Below are 19,055 nucleotides of genomic sequence, written 5' to 3' on the forward strand. Positions count from 1 at the left end.
TCCATCCATCACAGTTACTCTGCACATCACCATCTTCCCCTGATGTGTACTGGACCTGTCAGTATGATGGAGCAGCCTACACCGCGCCACAAAACACGACAGGACAAACAGGGAGCAAAAGTCGATCAAACTTCATTTGGTTCTATTAATAACTCGCAACAGATGGAAATCTAGCCGATACCTGCTGGAGAAACTTTGGTAAGAAGTTATGACAAAAAACAAACAAGCCCTGTTTTTTAGGCTGTTCTGATGTTGTAGTGGTTTGGAAGGGATGTGAAGGTCGTGTTGTAGTGGTTTGGAAGGGATGTGAAGGTCGTGTTGTAGTGGTTTGGAAGGGATGTGAAGGTCGTGTTGTAGTGGTTTGGAAGGGATGTGAAGGTCGTGTTGTAGTGGTTTGGAAGGGATGTGAAGGTCGTGTTGTAGTGGTTTGGAAGGGATGTGAAGGACGTGTTGTAGTGGTTTGGAAGGGATGTGAAGGTCGTGTTGTAGTGGTTTGGAAGGGATGTGAAGGTCGTGTTGTAGTGGTTTGGAAGGGATGTGAAAGTCGTGTTGTAGTGGTTTGGAAGGGATGTGAAGGTCGTGTTGTAGTGGTTTGGAAGGGATGTGAAGGTCGTGTTGTAGTGGTTTGGAAGGGATGTGAAGGACGTGTTGTAGTGGTTTGGAAGGGATGTGAAGGACGTGTTGTAGTGGTTTGGAAGGGAGGTGAAGGACGTGTTGTAGTGGTTTGGAAGGGATGTGAAGGTCGTGTTGTAGTGGTTTGGAAGGGATGTGAAGGTCGTGTTGTAGTGGTTTGGAAGGGATGTGAAGGTCGTGTTGTAGTGGTTTGGAAGGGATGTGAAGGTCGTGTTGTAGTGATTTTGAAGGGATGTGAAGGTCGTGTTGTAGTGGTTTGGAAGGGATTTGAAGGACGTGTTGTAGTGGTTTGGAAGGGAGGTGAAGGACGTGTTGTAGTGGTTTGGAAGGGATGTGAAGGTCATGTTGTAGTGGTTTGGAAGGGATGTGAAGGTCGTGTTGTAGTGGTTTGGAAGGGATGTGAAGGTCGTGTTGTAGTGGTTTGGAAGGGATGTGAAGGTTGTGTTGTAGTGGTTTGGAAGGGATGTGAAGGTCGTGTTGTAGTGGTTTGGAAGGGATGTGAAGGTCGTGTTGTAGTGGTTTGGAAGGGATGTGAAGGTCGTGTTGTAGTGGTTTGGAAGGGATGTGAAGGTCGTGTTGTAGTGGTTTGGAAGGGATGTGAAGGTCGTGTTGTAGTGGTTTGGAAGGGATGTGAAGGTCGTGTTGTAGTGGTTTGGAAGGGATGTGAAGGTCGTGTTGTAGTGGTTTGGAAGGGATGTGAAGGTCGTGTTGTAGTGGTTTGGAAGGGATGTGAAGGTCGTGTTGTAGTGGTTTGGAAGGGATGTGAAGGTCGTGTTGTAGTGGTTTGGAAGGGATGTGAAGGTCGTGTTGTAGTGGTTTCTACGGAGATTATGTGACTGTCATGAGAATGACTGATTCAAGTAGCTATGTAACTAATCAAACCTACTATGAAGGCCTTTATATGATTGAAAAGAAAGCATAGAAGGCATGGCCCAGTAGTACAGATGGGGTCTAGGGGCACAGTACACTGGCTGACTGATGCTGATTCTGTGAACATGGGCACAGCATATCCTGTTGGCCATTTTCTGTTTTAATCCTGTTTGTTTGGGTTACAGAGAACACAGATTTGTACTGGGTCTTAGACTAGCTCTCAACTGCAGCTGGGTAAAATGAAGAACTACTAAAGTAGAAATTCACTTTAATTCCTCTCCTCTTATGAAAGACTTACACATACCTCTCTGACATGGTGATGAAAAATATATTCATTTAAACTCTTGTAGACTGATAACGACAACTGACTCCGTGCTGGGAAATTGTCAAAAGCAGAATTGTATAGGATGTAAAACACTTAATATTCACATAGGCTATTCAGAGAGGAACCTATTGGGATAGGGTTGAAATGCAACCTAGTTATTGTACCAGACATCAGTTACACACAATTAATGTAACCATACCAAGCTCATACTAAGTGGTACGCAATACAATACTTTCAACGTAGGATGAAAAGCCCAAGAGCAGTACAATGCCCTAATATAGCCTGTTCACCAGATATACTGTAATAACTTTACATTATGGCAATGCCTCTGTAAATTACAGCAACATATTGTTTTAAATATACAGCAGTGATACTTTGGTGAATCAGATTCCAGTCCTTGACCAAAAATAGGGTTTGTTTGTTTCCAGAAAGATAATTACCATAAATGAATTGCTTTGTAGTGTCCACAAATGACATTAAAAAAAGAGAGAGGCATAAAAATAGTTTTCTCAAAGAGAAGATGAAGGCAGAATTTATATCTGTATTCCGTTTCATGTTTCCTAAAAATGTACTGACAGACCTCAATTACCTCGACACCGGTGCCCCCGCACATTGACTCTGTACCGGTACCCCCTGTATATAGCCCCGCTATTGTTATTTACTGCTGCTCTTGAATTATTTGTTAGCTTACCTTTTTTTATAGGTATTTTCTTAAAACTGCATTGTTGGTTAAGGGCTTGTAAGTAAGCATGTCACTGCATTTGTCGCATGTGACAAATAAAATTTTACTTCATGCTTTCTTTACACATGGGACTAGGACGTACACACTTAAATGAGGTGAGTTAGGCCTACATTTCTTTCCACTGAAGTTGGACATTGACAGGCGCAATTAGGCCTAGACCTGATAAATGTAATGTGTTGGGAGGAGTGTGTGGAAAGTGGAAGGCATTAGCGTGAAAGACAGATGCATGAATGTCTTCATCGTAACAGCAGACCTGGGTTCAAATACTATTTGATCATTTAAAATACTTCACCTGCTTGAATGAGCTATCCTGGCGCAATTGAACTAATAGAATAGTTGAAAAAGTGCAAACCCCATCTGGCACTCCAGGCAGACTAAAGCCAACGATAAAAGATATGGAATAGTTTCCGATTTGAAATAGTATTTGAACCCAACAATAGCCTGTATCAGAAGATCTGGAATAATGATGAGGCAGTTAGTTGATCATGATTTCACTAATTTACATACAGTTCTGTTTGTCCCAAATAAAACCCTATTCCCTACATAGTGCACTACTTTTGACTGGGGCCCATAGGGCTCTGGTCAAATGTAGTGCACTATATCGGGAATAGGATTCCATTTGGGATTTAGCCTGTGTCTTGAAGAAATTAATTCTCTCATTATCCCCACCAGACAGATAGCAAACGCCTCATATAATTTTATTTTAGCGCAGCCTCATCTTGTGCGAATTGGCATACAAGGTTGTAGTCCAGAATAATTGGTTGAATTAAATGTAGCATTTACTCTGAAATAATGACCAATAACCTTACATTTTAGCCTGTATAAGCACGGCAAATCACAGATAGAGCCTAGGTCTATCACCCACTGTCTCTATGTTGCTGCACGTTAAAAGATGATCAAAACCTTCTGTTGGCCAATATGCCCCTCTGCAGGCCGTTCGGCTGTACTGCATCATCAGATGTGATCATGAGGCGAATGACTTGACTATTTCTGAACTACAGATGCAAGTCCTCTCAGAGCAAATACAAACTGCTGTTTCAGTAGTTTCAGAGTGGACATTAATTAATGTAAGCAACATTTCTATAAGAGCATGGTGCAAGGAAACCAAGACGTCCACGTCAGAGAACGTTGAATATAAATTATATCCCATGTTGATTAATGTTCATTGCAATGGACTCATCAGACACAAACACACAAAAATACATGTTTCAATGTTAAAGCCCTTTTCAGTAGTTAGTTTGAATCAAAACTCAGATATATTTGATTAATTAGAGAGCATGATCGTACCTTCAGGAGGTTCTTCACGTAGATAAGGAGGAATCTCTTCGTTGTTGGAGTTGTCTACTGATGATGAACTGCTACTGGCTTCCTCCACCACCTCATTTTCATCACTAGGAACCTACAGGACAAGTCAGTGTGAGAACTGCAACCACATAGGCCTAACTGAATAAATAATATCATATAAATAATAAATAATATTATATCTCATATAGTTGCATTTCGCAGTTTAAATGAGGACATAATTCATGATAACGTAATAATAATCTCATGTAGTACGCCTATGTTGATCAATAGCGCCAGGATCAAATAAATACACTGAGAATAAAGAAAGTTTAAAAGAAAAATACAAAAATAAATAAAAAGCTTAAAATGAAAACGTTATGTTTGATCTAGAGCATTGAGAATAATAGAATATAAACTGTGATCATGTGGCACTAGGCAAAAAATAATCCTATTACATTGACACACTCATAATTGGCCCGAAAATAGAGACAGCAAGAATCCTGTTACAGTATCGTGTCAAAGTGGCTGCTGTGTATCACGTGTCTGTAACACACGTACACAAAGTAATCAGCAACATGTTCTGCAGCAGTGAGGTCGCTACATACGTAGCAAACAAACAATAATTTGTTTTTCCTGAAAGAGCATCACAGTGGGCTGGCTATTAAGGGGGAGGAACTCGAGTGATGTACACTGTGTTTATTTTCCTGTATGACACCAGGATTGTACACTACCTGCAACGTCTGTCATGTAATTGCAATAAAAACACTTTTGCTTTTTATTGAATGCGAAAATGTGAGATTGCTACCAAAGACGTGCATTTCAAAAGCGTAGCTAACTGTACGATTTCAACAAAAACAAAATCCCAACATATACTCACTTTCATCTTTTGCTAGAAGCAGAAAACTGATCTCTTTCTGAACACTGTAAATTCCGCCACACAAGTAAAATTGGCTAATAAATGTGGAGCATGAAACACAAAACGTGTTAAAATAAACATATAACGAGGATCAGAGCTTCGTTTAGCTAAAATGTGCAGTGTTTTGCTGTCAAAATGTAACCGGAAGTGACGCTTGGGATGTTTACGGAATTCTTCTGTAACCTGCTGTAATGGTGATTTTCAGTCAGAAGGGGATATCATCGAGTCAAATGATTCAACGAGGAGGAGGAGGAGCAGCAGCATATTGGTTCAGCTTTATGCACTTTTAGCTGACTGACTAGAAAAGGCAAATAAATAAAAATAAATGAGGAATCGGTATCAGGTGCAAAATAGGTGGTGTCTAAGAAATGGCAAAAAATGATCATTGTTAAATACTTGAAAAACGAATGTTAACGTAGGCCTACTTGGCCAAATGTTATATAGCAATACTCCTCTCAAGCACAAAAGGCAAAATGCCTACTGGCCTATACACTATATCACCAAAAGTATGTGGACACCCCTTCAAATGAGTGGATTTGGTTATTTCAACCACACCCACTGCTGACAGGTGTATAAAATCGAGCACAGAGCCATAGACAAACGTTGGCAGTAGAATGGCCTGTACTGAAGAGCGCAGTGATGCCACCCTTCCAACACTTTCTTAGAGCTCTGACTTTCAGACCTGAAAATCACTGACGTCATGATTTGACCACATTGTTTTCCAGAGTTCCCAGTTGTCTTGAAAGCGCTGCGTTTCACCACTGACCTTTAACCTTTTAAACCAAAAGATGACAACAAATACATGTTTGACGATTATAACCTTATCAATATGGAGAATGTAGTTAATTTATTTGACCGTATTTCAATGTTAAGCAAACTAGCTAACTTTATTATTAGCAGTTTTAGCTAGCTTAATTGTTCCACGGCACCTCAACACATTCATGTCGGACTTCCACTTCCCAGTGGAAGCCACCCCAAGGTAGGCCTAGACCTCTGCAACCCCATGGCTGTGTTTACACAGGCACCCTAATTCTGATCTTTCCCACTAATTGGTATTTTGGCCAATCAGATCAGCTATTTTGTTAATCATTTAGCAATGTATCAGAATTGGGTACCTTTGTAAATAAAGCCCATGTTATCTCAAAAGCAGCTCTCCTTGAAAAGGGAGCAGGGGTCAGACTTGCCAATTCATAGACAGTAATGTTAAACATGTAACATCTATTAATGAACCTGTCCGCTGCCTGGGGCAAATGCACCAATGCTGTCCCAAAGCTTACTCTAAATGTCAATACACGTCACTTGAGATACGGTTTTAGAAACATTTGGAACTTAACTTTCACATCGTCAAAAAAATGAAAGGTTAAATTACTACACACCTTTTTAGGGTTATGGTTATCATAGGGCCATATTTCCATGTAACAGCACATGTTTACAGAAGACAGAGGTGACCACGTGATCTAATTAGCTATCGGAGCGTTTCCTAACCCCTTGAAGAAGGACCCCAGCATAGTGTTGTAACTGAAAAATACTGTTTGCTGCAATTTGTGTTAAAACCGTTTAAACAGTAATTGTTTATTTTGCGTTTGTGTGATGTGAAAGTAGAGGGCTTTATTTTTCCAAAACGTTTCTACAGTAAATGCTAAAACAGTGTTGGATTGTAGTTCAACGTGATCAATACAAAGGAGATGATTGTGGACTACAGGAAAAAGCGGACCGAGCACATCCCCATTCTCATTGATGGGGCTCCAGTGGAGCAGGTTGAGAGCATCCACATCACCAACAAACTAACATGGTCCAAGCACACCAAGACAGTCGTGAAGAGGGCACGCCAAAACCTATTCCCCCCCAGGAGACTGAAAAGATTTGTCATGGGTCCTCAGATCCTTAAAAGGTTCTACAGCTGCACCATCGAGGGCATCCTGACAGGTTGCATCACTGCCTGGTATGGCAACTGCTTGGCATCCGACCACAAGGACACTACAGAGGGTAGTGCATCACTGGGGCCAAGCTTCCTACCATCCAGGACCTCTATACGAGGCGGTGTCAGAGGAAGGCTCTGCTACTGCACGGCAAGCGGTACCGGAGCACTTTTACACTGCCCCCCATCTTTTACACCGCTGCTACTCTCTGTTGTTATCATCTATGCATAGTCACTTTTATAATTCTACCTACATGTACATATTACCTCAACTAACTGGTGCCCCCGCACAATGACTCTATACTGGTACCCCCCCCCCCCCCCCCCCCCTTTATATAGGCTCGCTATTGTTATTTTAACTTTTGCTCTTTAATTACTCGTTACTTTTAGTTCTTATTCTTATCCGTATTTTTTAAAACTGCATTGTTGACTAAAGGCTTGTAAGTAAGCATTTCCCTGTGAGGTCTACCTGGTATACCTGTTGTATTCGGTGCAATGTGACTAATACAATTTGATTTGATTTGATTTAGTTCACATGGAGCCGTCTGTGGTCCTTACCATCAGCTGAGAACCCAAGAGGGGGAACCTGTAGGCCGCCTTGGGTTCTCGAGAGTTGGGGTCGTACATCCCAAAAGGACCTACCCTGACCTGGCATAAACCATAACAAGGTATTTGATATAGGCTAGTAACAATCACACTTCAGAAGCCATTACAAGGTATTCGATATAGGCTAGTAACAATCACACTTCAGAAACCATTACAAGGTATTCGATATAGGCTAGTAACAATCACACTTCAGAAGCCATTACAAGGTATTCGATATAGGCTAGTAACAATCACACTTCAGAAACCATAACAAGGTATTCGATATAGGCTAGTGACAATCACACCTCTGAAACCATTACAAGGTATTTGACATAGGCTAGTAACAATCACACTTCAGAAACCATAACAAGGTATTCGATATAGGTTAGAGATAATCACACTACAGAGGAAATTGTTACACTTTACATTAGATTGACCAATACCAGGTGACATGGCCATGATTTTATCACCTGTAATTTTAACCCATGAATTCATTTGGAAATAAAAATGTTGAATATATATATCATTTTCGCTCAGTGACTTTCAGTATTGAAGATAATATAATGCTGTCAGAATTGAATACTTTAATGTAGAATGAAATTGCAACATTTTCTTTAAAAAAAGTACTATGTAGGCCTATACAAGCAATATAGGATAAGCCAAGAGCTACTGTACGTTCTTCTTGGCCTATTAGCCAAAACAAACAATCTGATTCTAAAAACAATGTAGATTGGCGTTGGAGGGAATAGCAGCCGTTTTACGTACTCCTGACCAAGTGCTCCTATCAACGTGATCTGAAAACTGTTAAATCCTATGTTCCTCCAAGTTGTGACTGAACAAGACAATGGAAAATATACATCTATCTAGTTTTTCTATACATTGGCAGGCCATTAAGTTGCCACTAAGTTACGACAAAACCTATTCCCCCTCAGGAGACTGAAAAGATTTGGCATGGGTCCTCAAAGGTTCTACAGCTGCACCATCGACAGCATCCTGACAGGTTGCATCACTGTCTGGTATGTCATCTGCTCGGCCTCCGACCGCAAGGCACTACAGAGAGTAGTACGAATGGCCCAGTACAACACTGGGGCCAAGCTTCCTGTCCTCCAGGACCTGCCACCCAGAAATTCTTGAGGGAAACCTGTTTCAGTCTTCCAGAGATTTGAGACTGGGACGGAGGTTCACCTTCTAGCAGGACAATGACCCTAAGCATACTGCTAAAGCAAAACTCGAGTGGTTTAAGGGAAAACATTTAAATCCCAGTGGCTAGATGTGCTAAGTTTATATAGACATACCCCAAGAGACTTGCAGCTTTAATTGCTGCAAAAGGTGGCAAAAAGAGGGGGAGGGGTGAATAGTTATGCACGCTCAAGTTCCGTTTTTTTGTCTTATTTCTTGTTTGTTTCACAACAAAAAATATTTTGCATCTTCAGTGGTAGGCATGTTGTGTAAATCAAATGATACAGACCCCACCAAAATCTATTTTAATACATTCCAGGTTGTAAGGCAACTAAATAGGAAAAAAGCCAAAGGGGTGAGTACTTTCACAAGCCACTGTATGTGCAGTCAGTGAAAGCATTGCCATATTTATCTCTCAATAGCACAAGGATGACGCAAGTGAAGTTTTGTCTAGTGCTGTAGGTTGGCTATCTTTGAATGCAGCAGAAGATGAGTGCAAAGATCACATTTGGAGTGAATCTGACTATTAGTCCATGAGATGATTTTTGGGGATTATTTTAAGCATTAGCGTAACGCAAGAAAAGTTTATCAATTGTTAATAGTTTCCTTATTTTTTAAGATATCAATGCCAAACTTAACAAGGTTCATCATGGTCATGTCTTTGATAGGCCATTGTGGAGTGGATTTACAAAATATTTAAATGGACATGGATTTCCTGTTTTATCAATAACTCAGCCATTTCTTAACTTTAAGGCCTCCCGAGTGGCGCAGTGGTTTAAGGCGTCACTACAGCGTCACTACAGGCCCTGGTTCGTTCCCAGGCTGTGTCGCTCCGATAGGGCGGAGAACAATTGAGGATTGGTCGGGGGAGTAGGCCATCATTGTAAATAAGAACTGGTTCTTAACTGACTTGCCTAGTTAAATAAAGGTTAATAAAAAATAACCAATCCCTTAGCTTTTCCCTACAGTATAGGGTTGGGATATACTGTATACTTGACATGCATGCCTAAGTTGTGAAAGACCTATACTTCACGGCTGGACTCTTACTCATTTAGGTGAGCCGGTCTCGTGTTGAAGTAGAGGTACTTTCTTATTGGTTAACACGTTGGTTTCTCCAGTGGTGGATCAGGGTTCAGATCGCACCTGTGATACTCATGAAGTGGTTTGTGTACAGATCCCAGTTACATTTAAATACACATTGTGCATTTGAAGGTTGACCTCACCTGGCCTACTTATTCCTTCTTTCTTCATATGAAAGAGCTCCTGGTGTCACGCCCTGACCATAGAGAGCCCTTGTTTCTCTATGGTGTAGTAGGTCAGGGTGTGACTAGGGAGTATTCTAGTTTCTCATTTCTAATTTGTGTTCTAGTTTATATTTTCTATGTTGGTGTTTTGTATGATTTCCAATTAGAGGCAGCTGGTAATCGTTGTCTCTAATTGGGGATCATATTTAAGTAGCTATTTTTCCCACCTGTGTTTGTGGGATATTATGTTGTGTTTGTGCCTGTGCACAACGTAGTCACGTTTCATCGGTCGGTTATTGAGTTATTGTTTTTAAGTTTCACTTTTGAAATAAATATGTGGAACTTAACCTCCGCTGCGCCTTGCTCCCGTTCTTACGACAACCGTGAAACCTGGAATTAAAACTCATATCATATGATTAGATAAGAGACTGAATTAACCAACTGATGAGGTGGTGCATCATTCTACAGAAAGTATGTGTAACATACTGTATTCAAATGTTAAGCTGTACATAAGAGTATCTGTATATTTCCCTTGCCATATTGCTTGCCATGTCTTCTGCCAGGATTTGAGTGGATTTAATTTGATATCTCCATTTCTAGAGGTATATTTCTATGCAAATTGTGTTGACTAATTTTGAGTTCAAATTTAATCTATTATTCTACGATTTTTTTCCCCCTGAGCCTTGGTTTTCAAGTTCAGTCCATTTCATCTGACAGTCATTTCATCTCAACCTGTGACTGTATTCAGTGTTTTATGCTAATTCAGTGTATCCTTCACTTCTATTTTATTGCATTGATGAATACATGAGGTGACATTGAAAGTTGTGTATGTCATGAAAAGAATTTGCAGAAATGTAACCTCTTATCCTTTCACTCTTACACATTAAAATGATATAATCCCTCTTATGATAAATATCATTATGTATATCTTCATGAATGTGTACATGTTCAATACCAGTATGTATATATCAAATATATAAACAGCAACAAGTGGGGTACTATTTTTTTTTTCTACCACTGTCAATGGTACCTTGTCCCCAGGCTAATTGTGACAGGGAGAGAGTGAGCCAGTGGGTGAACGAGACTGTGTATAGTGGAAATAATAATAATTTCCCCATGTTTCTTTACCCATCATTCTATAAACTTTTGGAGAGACCTGAGCACCTAATCTCTCATGACCTACTGAGGAGTGTCTTCCATCTGGCCACTCTACCAAAAAGGCTTGAATGGTGGAGTACTAAAGAGATGGTTGTCTTCTGGATGGTTTGCCTATCTCCACAGAGGAACTCTAGAGCTCTGTCAGAGTGGACATCGGGCTCTTGGTCACCTCCCCTGACCAAGGCCCTTCTCCCTCGATTGCTCAGTTTGACCGGGCGGCCAGCTCTAGGATGAGTCTTGGTGGTTCCAATCTTCTTCCATTTAAGAATGATGGACACTACTGTGTTCTTGGTACCCTTCCCCACATCTGTGCCTCGATTACAATCCTGTCTCGGAGCTCTATGGACAATTCCTTCGACCTCATGGCTTGATTTTTGCTCTGACATGCACTGTCAACTGTGGGACCTTATAGACAGTTGTGTGCCTTTCCAAATCATGTCCAATAAATTGAATTTACCACATGTGGACTCCAATAAAGTGTCATAGCAAAGAGTCTGAATACTTAGGTAAACAATGTATTTTTGTCTTTAAAAAAAAATAGATTTGCAAAAATGTTTAAAAAAAAACAGTTTTCGCTTTGTCATTATGGGGTATTGTGTATAAATGGATGATAAAAAAAAAATCAATTTCAGAATAAGGCATACATACATAACATGTGGAAAAAGTCTAGGGGTCTGAATACTTTCCAAAGGCACTGTATATTATATGGTTTATGGACATGTTCTTATTTTCACAATGTTGTGAATGAGCAGTCCAGTCCTTTAGGTATAATTTAGCTTAATGAGCGTGCTGTTAATTTCTCTCAGGATAATCAATTTATTGGATTACTCGACCTGTCTATGACAGAGTTTTACTGTAACATGGGTGACTGTGAATAGTGGCACTGGGACACATGAGTAAGGCCAACTCCTGCCTTGTAACCATGTACTATATGCTCACTGCGAGTTAAACAATGTCGAGAACGGAGAGGAGATAATGAAATGATAACTGAAAATGTTTTTTTTGAGAATGATCATGTTTGGCTAGCCATGTTTTTAATCCGTGCACCCTTGCTCATTTTCGGCTAACATGTTACAGTTGTATACTTCTCAGAAATACATGTGATAACACACATATTACAATCTAAGGATCGGCACACTCACTGGTCTGCCTTGTTGTCCTTGTGAGGTCACTAGTCCAAAGGTGACAGGTCAGCCAATGAGAGGAGTTTCTACTCTAACTGTCTCCCGTGTTGATATGTAAAAGGTTATTTATACATCAAGAGGCATGCATGCTAGTGTGGGTCTTTAACAATGATGTACAGTACCATTCAAAAGTTTGGACACGCCTACTCACTCAAGGGTTTTTCATTATATTTACTATTTTCTACATTGTATAATAATAGTGAAGACATCAACACTATGAAATAACACATATGGAATCATGTATTAACCAATAAAGTGTTATACAAATCAAAATATATTTTATATTTGAGATTCTTCAAAGTAGCCACCCTTTGCCTTGATGACAGCTTTGCACACTCTTGCCATTGTCTCAGCCAACTTCATGAGGTAGTCACCTGGCATGCAATTCAATTAACAGGTGTGCCTTGTTAAAAATTAATTAGTTGAATTTCTTTCCTTAATGCGTTTGAGCCAATCAGTTGTGTTGTGACAAGGTAGGGGGGTATACAGAAAACCTTATTTGGTAAAAGACCAAGTCCATATTATGGCAAGAACAGGTCAAATAAGCAAAGAGAAATGGCAGTCCATCATTACTTTAAGGCATGAAGATCAGTCAATCTGGAAAATTTCAAGAACTTTGAAAGTTTCTTCAAGTGCAGTCGCAAAAACCATCAAGCACCGTGATTAAACTGGATCTCATGAGGACCAGCACAGGAAAGGAAGACCCAGAGTTACCTTTGCTGCAGAGGGTTCATTAGAGTTACCAGCCTCAGAAATTGCAGCCCAAGTAAATGCTTCCCAGAGTTCAAGTAACAGACACATCTCAACATCAACTGTTCAGAGGAGACTGCATGAATCAGGCCTTCATGGTCAAATTGCTGCAAAGAAACCACTACTAAAGGACACCAATAAGAAGAAGATACTTGCTTGGGCCAAGAAACACAATGTGTGGTATTCCACCGTGAAGCATGGAGGAGGAGGTGTGATGGTGTGGGGGTGCTTTGCTGGTAACAGTGATTTATTTAGAATTCAAGGCACACTTAAACAGCATGGCTACCACAGCATTCTGCTGCGATACGCCATCCCATCTGGTTTGCGCTTAGTGAGACTATCATTTGTTTTTCAACAGGACAATGACCCAACATACCTCCAGGCTGTGTAAGGCCTATTTGACCAAGAAGGAGAGTGGTGGAGTGCTGCATCAGATGACCTGGCCTCCACAATCACCCGACCTCAATCCAATTGAGATGGTTTGGGATGAGTTGGACCGCAGAGTGAAGGAAAGCAGCCAACAAGTGCTCAGCATATGTGGGAACTCCTTCAAGACAGTTGGACAAGCATTCCGGGTGAAGCTGGTTGAGAGAATGCCAAGAGTGTGCAAACCATGCCATCAAGGAAAAGGGTGGCTATTTTGAAAAATCTCAAATATAAAATACATTTAGATTTGTTTAATGCTTTTTTGTTTATTACATGATTCCATATGTGTTATTCTATTATTCTACAATTAGAAAATAGTAAAAATAAAGAAAAACCCTTGAATGAATAGGTGTGTCCAAACTTTTGACTGGTACAGTATATGTACCTGTATATGTCTGGTTTTGTCTGGTTTTACTGGTTTTGACTGGTTGTGTCTGGTTTTACTGGTTTTTCACAACACACTGTATTGTGACTGAGTGTCTGTGGCTGTCGTCACAGTAAATCAACATTTCAGAGTGACAGATATATGATGATTGACAGGTTGTCTGTGGCATTGCGTTACTTTTTTTGGTTCATGGGCTACTTTTGAATCAGATCCAATAGCCCACCCCATTCTGGCCTGATGCCAGAAATGAATGCTCCCTTTATTTTCTATGGCATTTCTATGAATGCTCCTTTTATTTTCTATGGCATTTCTATGAATGCTCCTTTTATTTTCTTTATTTTCTCTGTGCCTTTACCGAGTAGATATTAAATCCAATAACACAGGCCATCTACATATGCCTACTATGGTGCCCAGTGCTCACACCACTGAGCTGCTCCTATCCAGGGAAAGCATTTGAGGAAATAATGACTAGGTCTACCCCCACCTGGTCATATATGTGGGGGAGGTGGTGCTATTTCTAGTTATGGGAGAATGCTGGGGTGGTCACAAGTAGGACCTTAGTCACATGATCTCATGGCAACAGGACTTCTCATAAAACAATAGGCTACTGTGTGTGTGTGTGTGTGTGTGTGTGTGTGTGTGTGTGTGTGTGTGTGTGTGTGTGTTTTGCAGGGCACCAACATGAAGGCCCAGTTTACAAGGTCAAAACACACCCCAGACCCCTAACCATAAACAAATACCATGCTTCACATGTGGCCGGTTGTCACCCTCTAACACAAGAGGTCAAGGCTTTATCTACTTCTTTATATGCTTTATGTCCAATGGGCCCTGAGTAAGAAAGTCATGAACGAGCTAATGATCTCCTAGCCTGATATAAAACAATGATGAGGTTAGAGGTTAGTCTGGTTTAGGAGGTTAGCAACCTCCTGGTCAAAATAATCTAATAGTAGAGCTTCTGTAAAGAAGACAATGCAAAACATTTATGCTTCTACTTTTGTGGCTTTAAAACATTGTGTCTGTATCTGTGTCTCTGGGTTAAAGGTGGTTCTCAGACTGAGTTTGCCCGTTTGTCTATCTGATGCACCTTCTGGGGCGGCAGGTGGCCTAGTGGTTAGAGCGTTGGGCCAGTAAGGTTGCTGGATCGAATCCCCGTGCTGACAAGGTAAAAATCTGTCGTTCTGCCCCTGAGCAAGGCAGTTAACCCACTGTTCCCCGATTGCCGAAGACGTGGATATTGATTAAGGCAGCCCTCCGCACCTCTCTGATTCAGGTTTATCCAGTTAACATAGCAAACTGCTGTTGGGCTGCAGGTTTAGCAGTGTTCATGTTCATCATGTTTGAGTTCATGTTCATCATGTTGATTTTGTGACCTGCTGTGCAGTAAAGCAGCTCAGTAATGTAATATAAACTAAAGTAAGGGGGGCAATGAGGCTGTAAGATTAGCGAAGGACATAGTTAAAAGACGGGCAGGAGCTCACATAACCTCCTCCTCTCCTCTTCCTCTCCTCCTCCTCTCCTCCGCCAACCCTGGCTGCCAAAGACACTGACACAAATCATCCTAAAGTGTTATTACCTTGGCTTGATCACAGTCTCTGGCCTTCAAGTTTGTTGACGACTAGAAGAAATGGAGTGCCGAGCACGCCCCCATCCACATCGATGGGTCTGTAGTGGTGTGGGTCGAGAGCTTCAGGTTTCTCGGTGTCCACATCACTAAGGAATTAACATGGTCCACACACACCATCACAGTTGTGAAGAGGGCACGACATCACCTCTTCCTCCTCAAGAGGCTGAAAATATTTGGCGTGGGCCCTCAGATCCTCAAAAGGCTTTACAGCTGCACCATTGAGAACATGAGAGCTTTATCAAATCAAATCAAATTGTATTCGTCACATACACATGGTTAGCAGATGTTAATGCGAGTGTAGCGAAATGCTTGTGCTTCTAGTTCCGATAATGCAGTAATAACCAACGAGTAATCTAACCTAACAATTCCACAACTGTAAAGGGATAAAGAATATGTACATAAAGATATATGAATGAGTGATGGTACAGAACGGCATAGGCAAGATGCAGTATATACATATGAGATGAGTAATGTAGGGTATATAAACATAAAGTGGCATAGTTTAAAGTGGCTAGTGATACATTTTTTCATCAATTTCCATCAATTCCATAATTAAAGTGGCTGGAGTTGAGTCAGTATGTTTGCAGCAGCCACTCAATGTTAGTGGTGGCTGTTTAACAGTCTGATGGCCTTGAGATAGAAGCTGTTTTTCAGTCTCTCGGTCCCTGCTTTGATGCACCTGTACTGACCTCGCCTTCTGGATGATAGCGGGGTGAACAGGCAGTGGCCCGGGTGGTTCTTGTCCTTGATGATCTTTATGGCCTTCCTGTGACATCGGGTGGTGTAGGTGTCCTGGAGGGCAGGTAGTTTGCCCCCGGTGATGCGTTGTGCAGACCTCACTACCCTCTGGAGAGCCTTACGGTTGTGGGCGGAGCAGTTGCCGTACCAGGCGGTGATACAGGCCGACAGGATGCTCTCGATTGTGCATCTGTAGAAGTTTGTGAGTGCTTTTGGTGACAAGACAAATTTCTTCAGCGCTGCTGCGCCTTCTTCACAACGCTCTCTGTGTGGACCAATTCAGTTTGTCCTTGAGGTGTACACCGAGGAACTTGAAACTTACTAGCCTCTCCACTACTGTTCCGTCGATGTGGATAGGGGGGTGCTCCCTCTGCTGTTTCATGAAGTCCACAATCATCTCCTTTGTGTTGTTGACATTGAGTGTAAGGTTATTTTCCTGACACCACACTCCAAGGGCCCTCACCTCCTCCCTGTAGGCCGTCTCGTCATTGTTGATAATCAAGCCTACCACTGTAGTGTCGTCCGCAAACTTGATGATTGAGTTGGAGGCGTGCATGGCCACACAGTCGTGGGTGAACAGGGAGTACAGGAGAGGGCTCAGAACGCACCCTTGTGGGGCCCCAGTGTTGAGGATCAGCGGGGTGGAGATGTTGTTACCTACCCTCTCCACCTGGGGGGGGGCGGCCCGTCAGGAAGTCCAGTACCCAGTTGCGCAGGGCGGGGTCGAGACCCAGGGTCTCGAGCTTGATGACGAGTTTGGAGGGTACTATGGTGTTACATGATGAGCTGTAGTCGATGAACAGCATTCTCACATAGGTATTCCTCTTGTCCAGATGGGTTAGGGCAGTGTGCAGTGTGGTTGCGATTGCGTCATCTGTGGACCTATTGGGGTGGTAAGCAAATTGGAGTGGGTCTAGGGTGTCAGGTAGGGTGGAGGTGATATGGTCCTTGACCAGTCTCTCAAAGCACTTCATGATGACGGAAGTGAGTGCTACGGGGCAGTAGTCATTTAGCTCAGTTACCTTAGCTTTCTTGGGAACAGAAACAATGGTGGCCCCCTTGAAGCATGTTGGAACAGCAGACTGGGATAAGGATTGATTGAATATGTCCGTAAACACACCAGTTAGCTGGTCTGCGCATGCTCTGAGGACGCGGCTGGGGATGCCGTCTGGGCCTGCAGCCTTGCATGTTGACTCAGTCCTGGTACTCCCTGTATATAGCCATGCTATTACCTCGTACCCCTGAACAACGGCTCAGTACTGGTACTCCCTGTATATAGCCATGTTATTACCTCGTACTCCTGAACAACGGCTCAGTGCTGGTACCTCCTGTATATAGCCATGTTATTACCTCGTACCCCTGAACAACGGCTCAGTACTGGTACTTCCTGTATATAGCTATGTTATTACCTCGTACCCCTGAACAACGGCTCAGTACTGGTACTTCCTGTATATAGCCATGTTATTGCCTCGTACTCCTGCACATTGACTCAGTACTGGTACTCCCTGTATATAGCCATGTTATTACCTCGTACCCCTAAACAACAACTCAGTACTGGTACTCCCTGTATATAGTTATGTTATTACCTCGTACCCCTAAACAACAACTCAGTACTGGTGCTCCCTGTATATAGCCATGTTATTACCTCGTACCCCTAAACAACAACTCAGTACTGGTGCTCCCTGTATATAGCCATGTTATTACCTCGTACCCCTAAACAACAACTCAGTACTGGTGCTCCCTGTATATAGCCATGTTATTACCTCGTACCCCTAAACAACAACTCAGTACTGGTGCTCCCTGTATATAGCCATGTTATTACCTCGTACCCCTAAACAACAACTCAGTACTGGTACTCCCTGTATATAGCCATGTTATTACCTCGTCCTCCTGCACCTTGACTCAGTACTGGTACTCCCTGTATATAGCCATGTTATTACCTCATACCCCTGAACAACAACTCAGTACTGGTGCTCCCTGTATATAGCCATGTTATTACCTCGTCCTCCTGCACCTTGACTCAGTACTGGTACTCCCTGTATATAGCCATGTTATTACCTCATACCCCTGAACAACAACTCAGTACTGGTGCTCCTGTATATAGCCATGTTATTACCTCGTCCTCCTGCACATTGACTCAGTACTGGTACTCCCTGTATATAGCCATGTTATTACCTCATACCCCTGAACAACAACTCAGTACTGGTACTCCCTGTATATAGCCATGTTATTACCTCGTACCCCTAAACAACAACTCAGTACTGGTACTCCCTGTATATAGCCATGTTATTACCTCGTACCCCTAAACAACAACTCAGTACTGGTACTCCCTGTATATAGCCATGTTATTACCTCATACCCCTGAACAACAACTCAGTACTGGTACTCCCTGTATATAGCCATGTTATTACCTCGTACCCCTAAACAACAACTCAGTACTGGTACTCCCTGTATATAGCCATGTTATTACCTCATACCCCTGAACAACAACTCAGTACTGGTACTCCCTGTATATAGCCATGTTATTACCTCGTACCCCTAAACAACAACTCAGTACTGGTACTCCCTGTATATAGCCATGTTATTACCTCGTACCCCTAAACAACAACTCAGTACTGGTGCTCCCTGTATATTACCTCGTCCTCCTGCACATTGACTCAGTACTGGTACTCCCTGTATATAGGCATGTTATCGTTTACTCCTTATTGTTATTTATTATTCACTGTGTATTCATTCCTCGTATCCCTATTTCTATTATATAAAATAAACATCTGTATCTTTAAATCTACATCATTGGAAAACAACCTGTAAGAATTTCACTGTTAGTCTATGAAGCATTTGACTAATAACATTTGATTTGATTTAATTCTAAAATAACATGAACCTTACTACTTAACTGCAGCATAATTTAATGACCTTGCTACGCTAACAGTCTTATCCTATGTCAACCTATTAGTTAGTGTGTTAGTGTGACTTAATGGCTGCGTTTACACAGGCAGCCCAATTCTGATATTTTACCTAATTATTGGCAAAAGAGGTGATCTGATCTGTCAAAAGACCAATTAGTGGGTAAAGATCAGAATTCCTCCCTTTA

At 41.8% G+C, this 19,055-nt stretch overlaps 1 protein-coding gene across 1 annotated transcript in view; it reads right to left on the minus strand.

Annotated features, from left to right (window-relative positions):
• Positions 1 to 4,963, minus strand: part of LOC110499897 (transmembrane protein 263) — a 42,363-nt gene extending 37,400 nt beyond the window's left edge. The window contains exons 1-2 of the mRNA XM_021576959.3: positions 4,732 to 4,963; positions 3,858 to 3,969 (exon numbers count right to left, since the gene is read on the minus strand). Of these exons, the coding sequence (XP_021432634.1) occupies positions 3,858 to 3,969; positions 4,732 to 4,737 (118 nt within the window). The 5' untranslated portion in view covers positions 4,738 to 4,963. The remainder of the gene's footprint in view (positions 1 to 3,857; positions 3,970 to 4,731) is intronic.
• Between the last annotated feature and the right edge of the window lie 14,092 nt (positions 4,964 to 19,055).

This window comes from Oncorhynchus mykiss, chromosome 2 (assembly GCF_057628025.1).
Source record: "Oncorhynchus mykiss isolate SJ-2025 chromosome 2, ASM5762802v1, whole genome shotgun sequence".
NCBI lineage: Eukaryota > Metazoa > Chordata > Actinopteri > Salmoniformes > Salmonidae > Oncorhynchus > Oncorhynchus mykiss.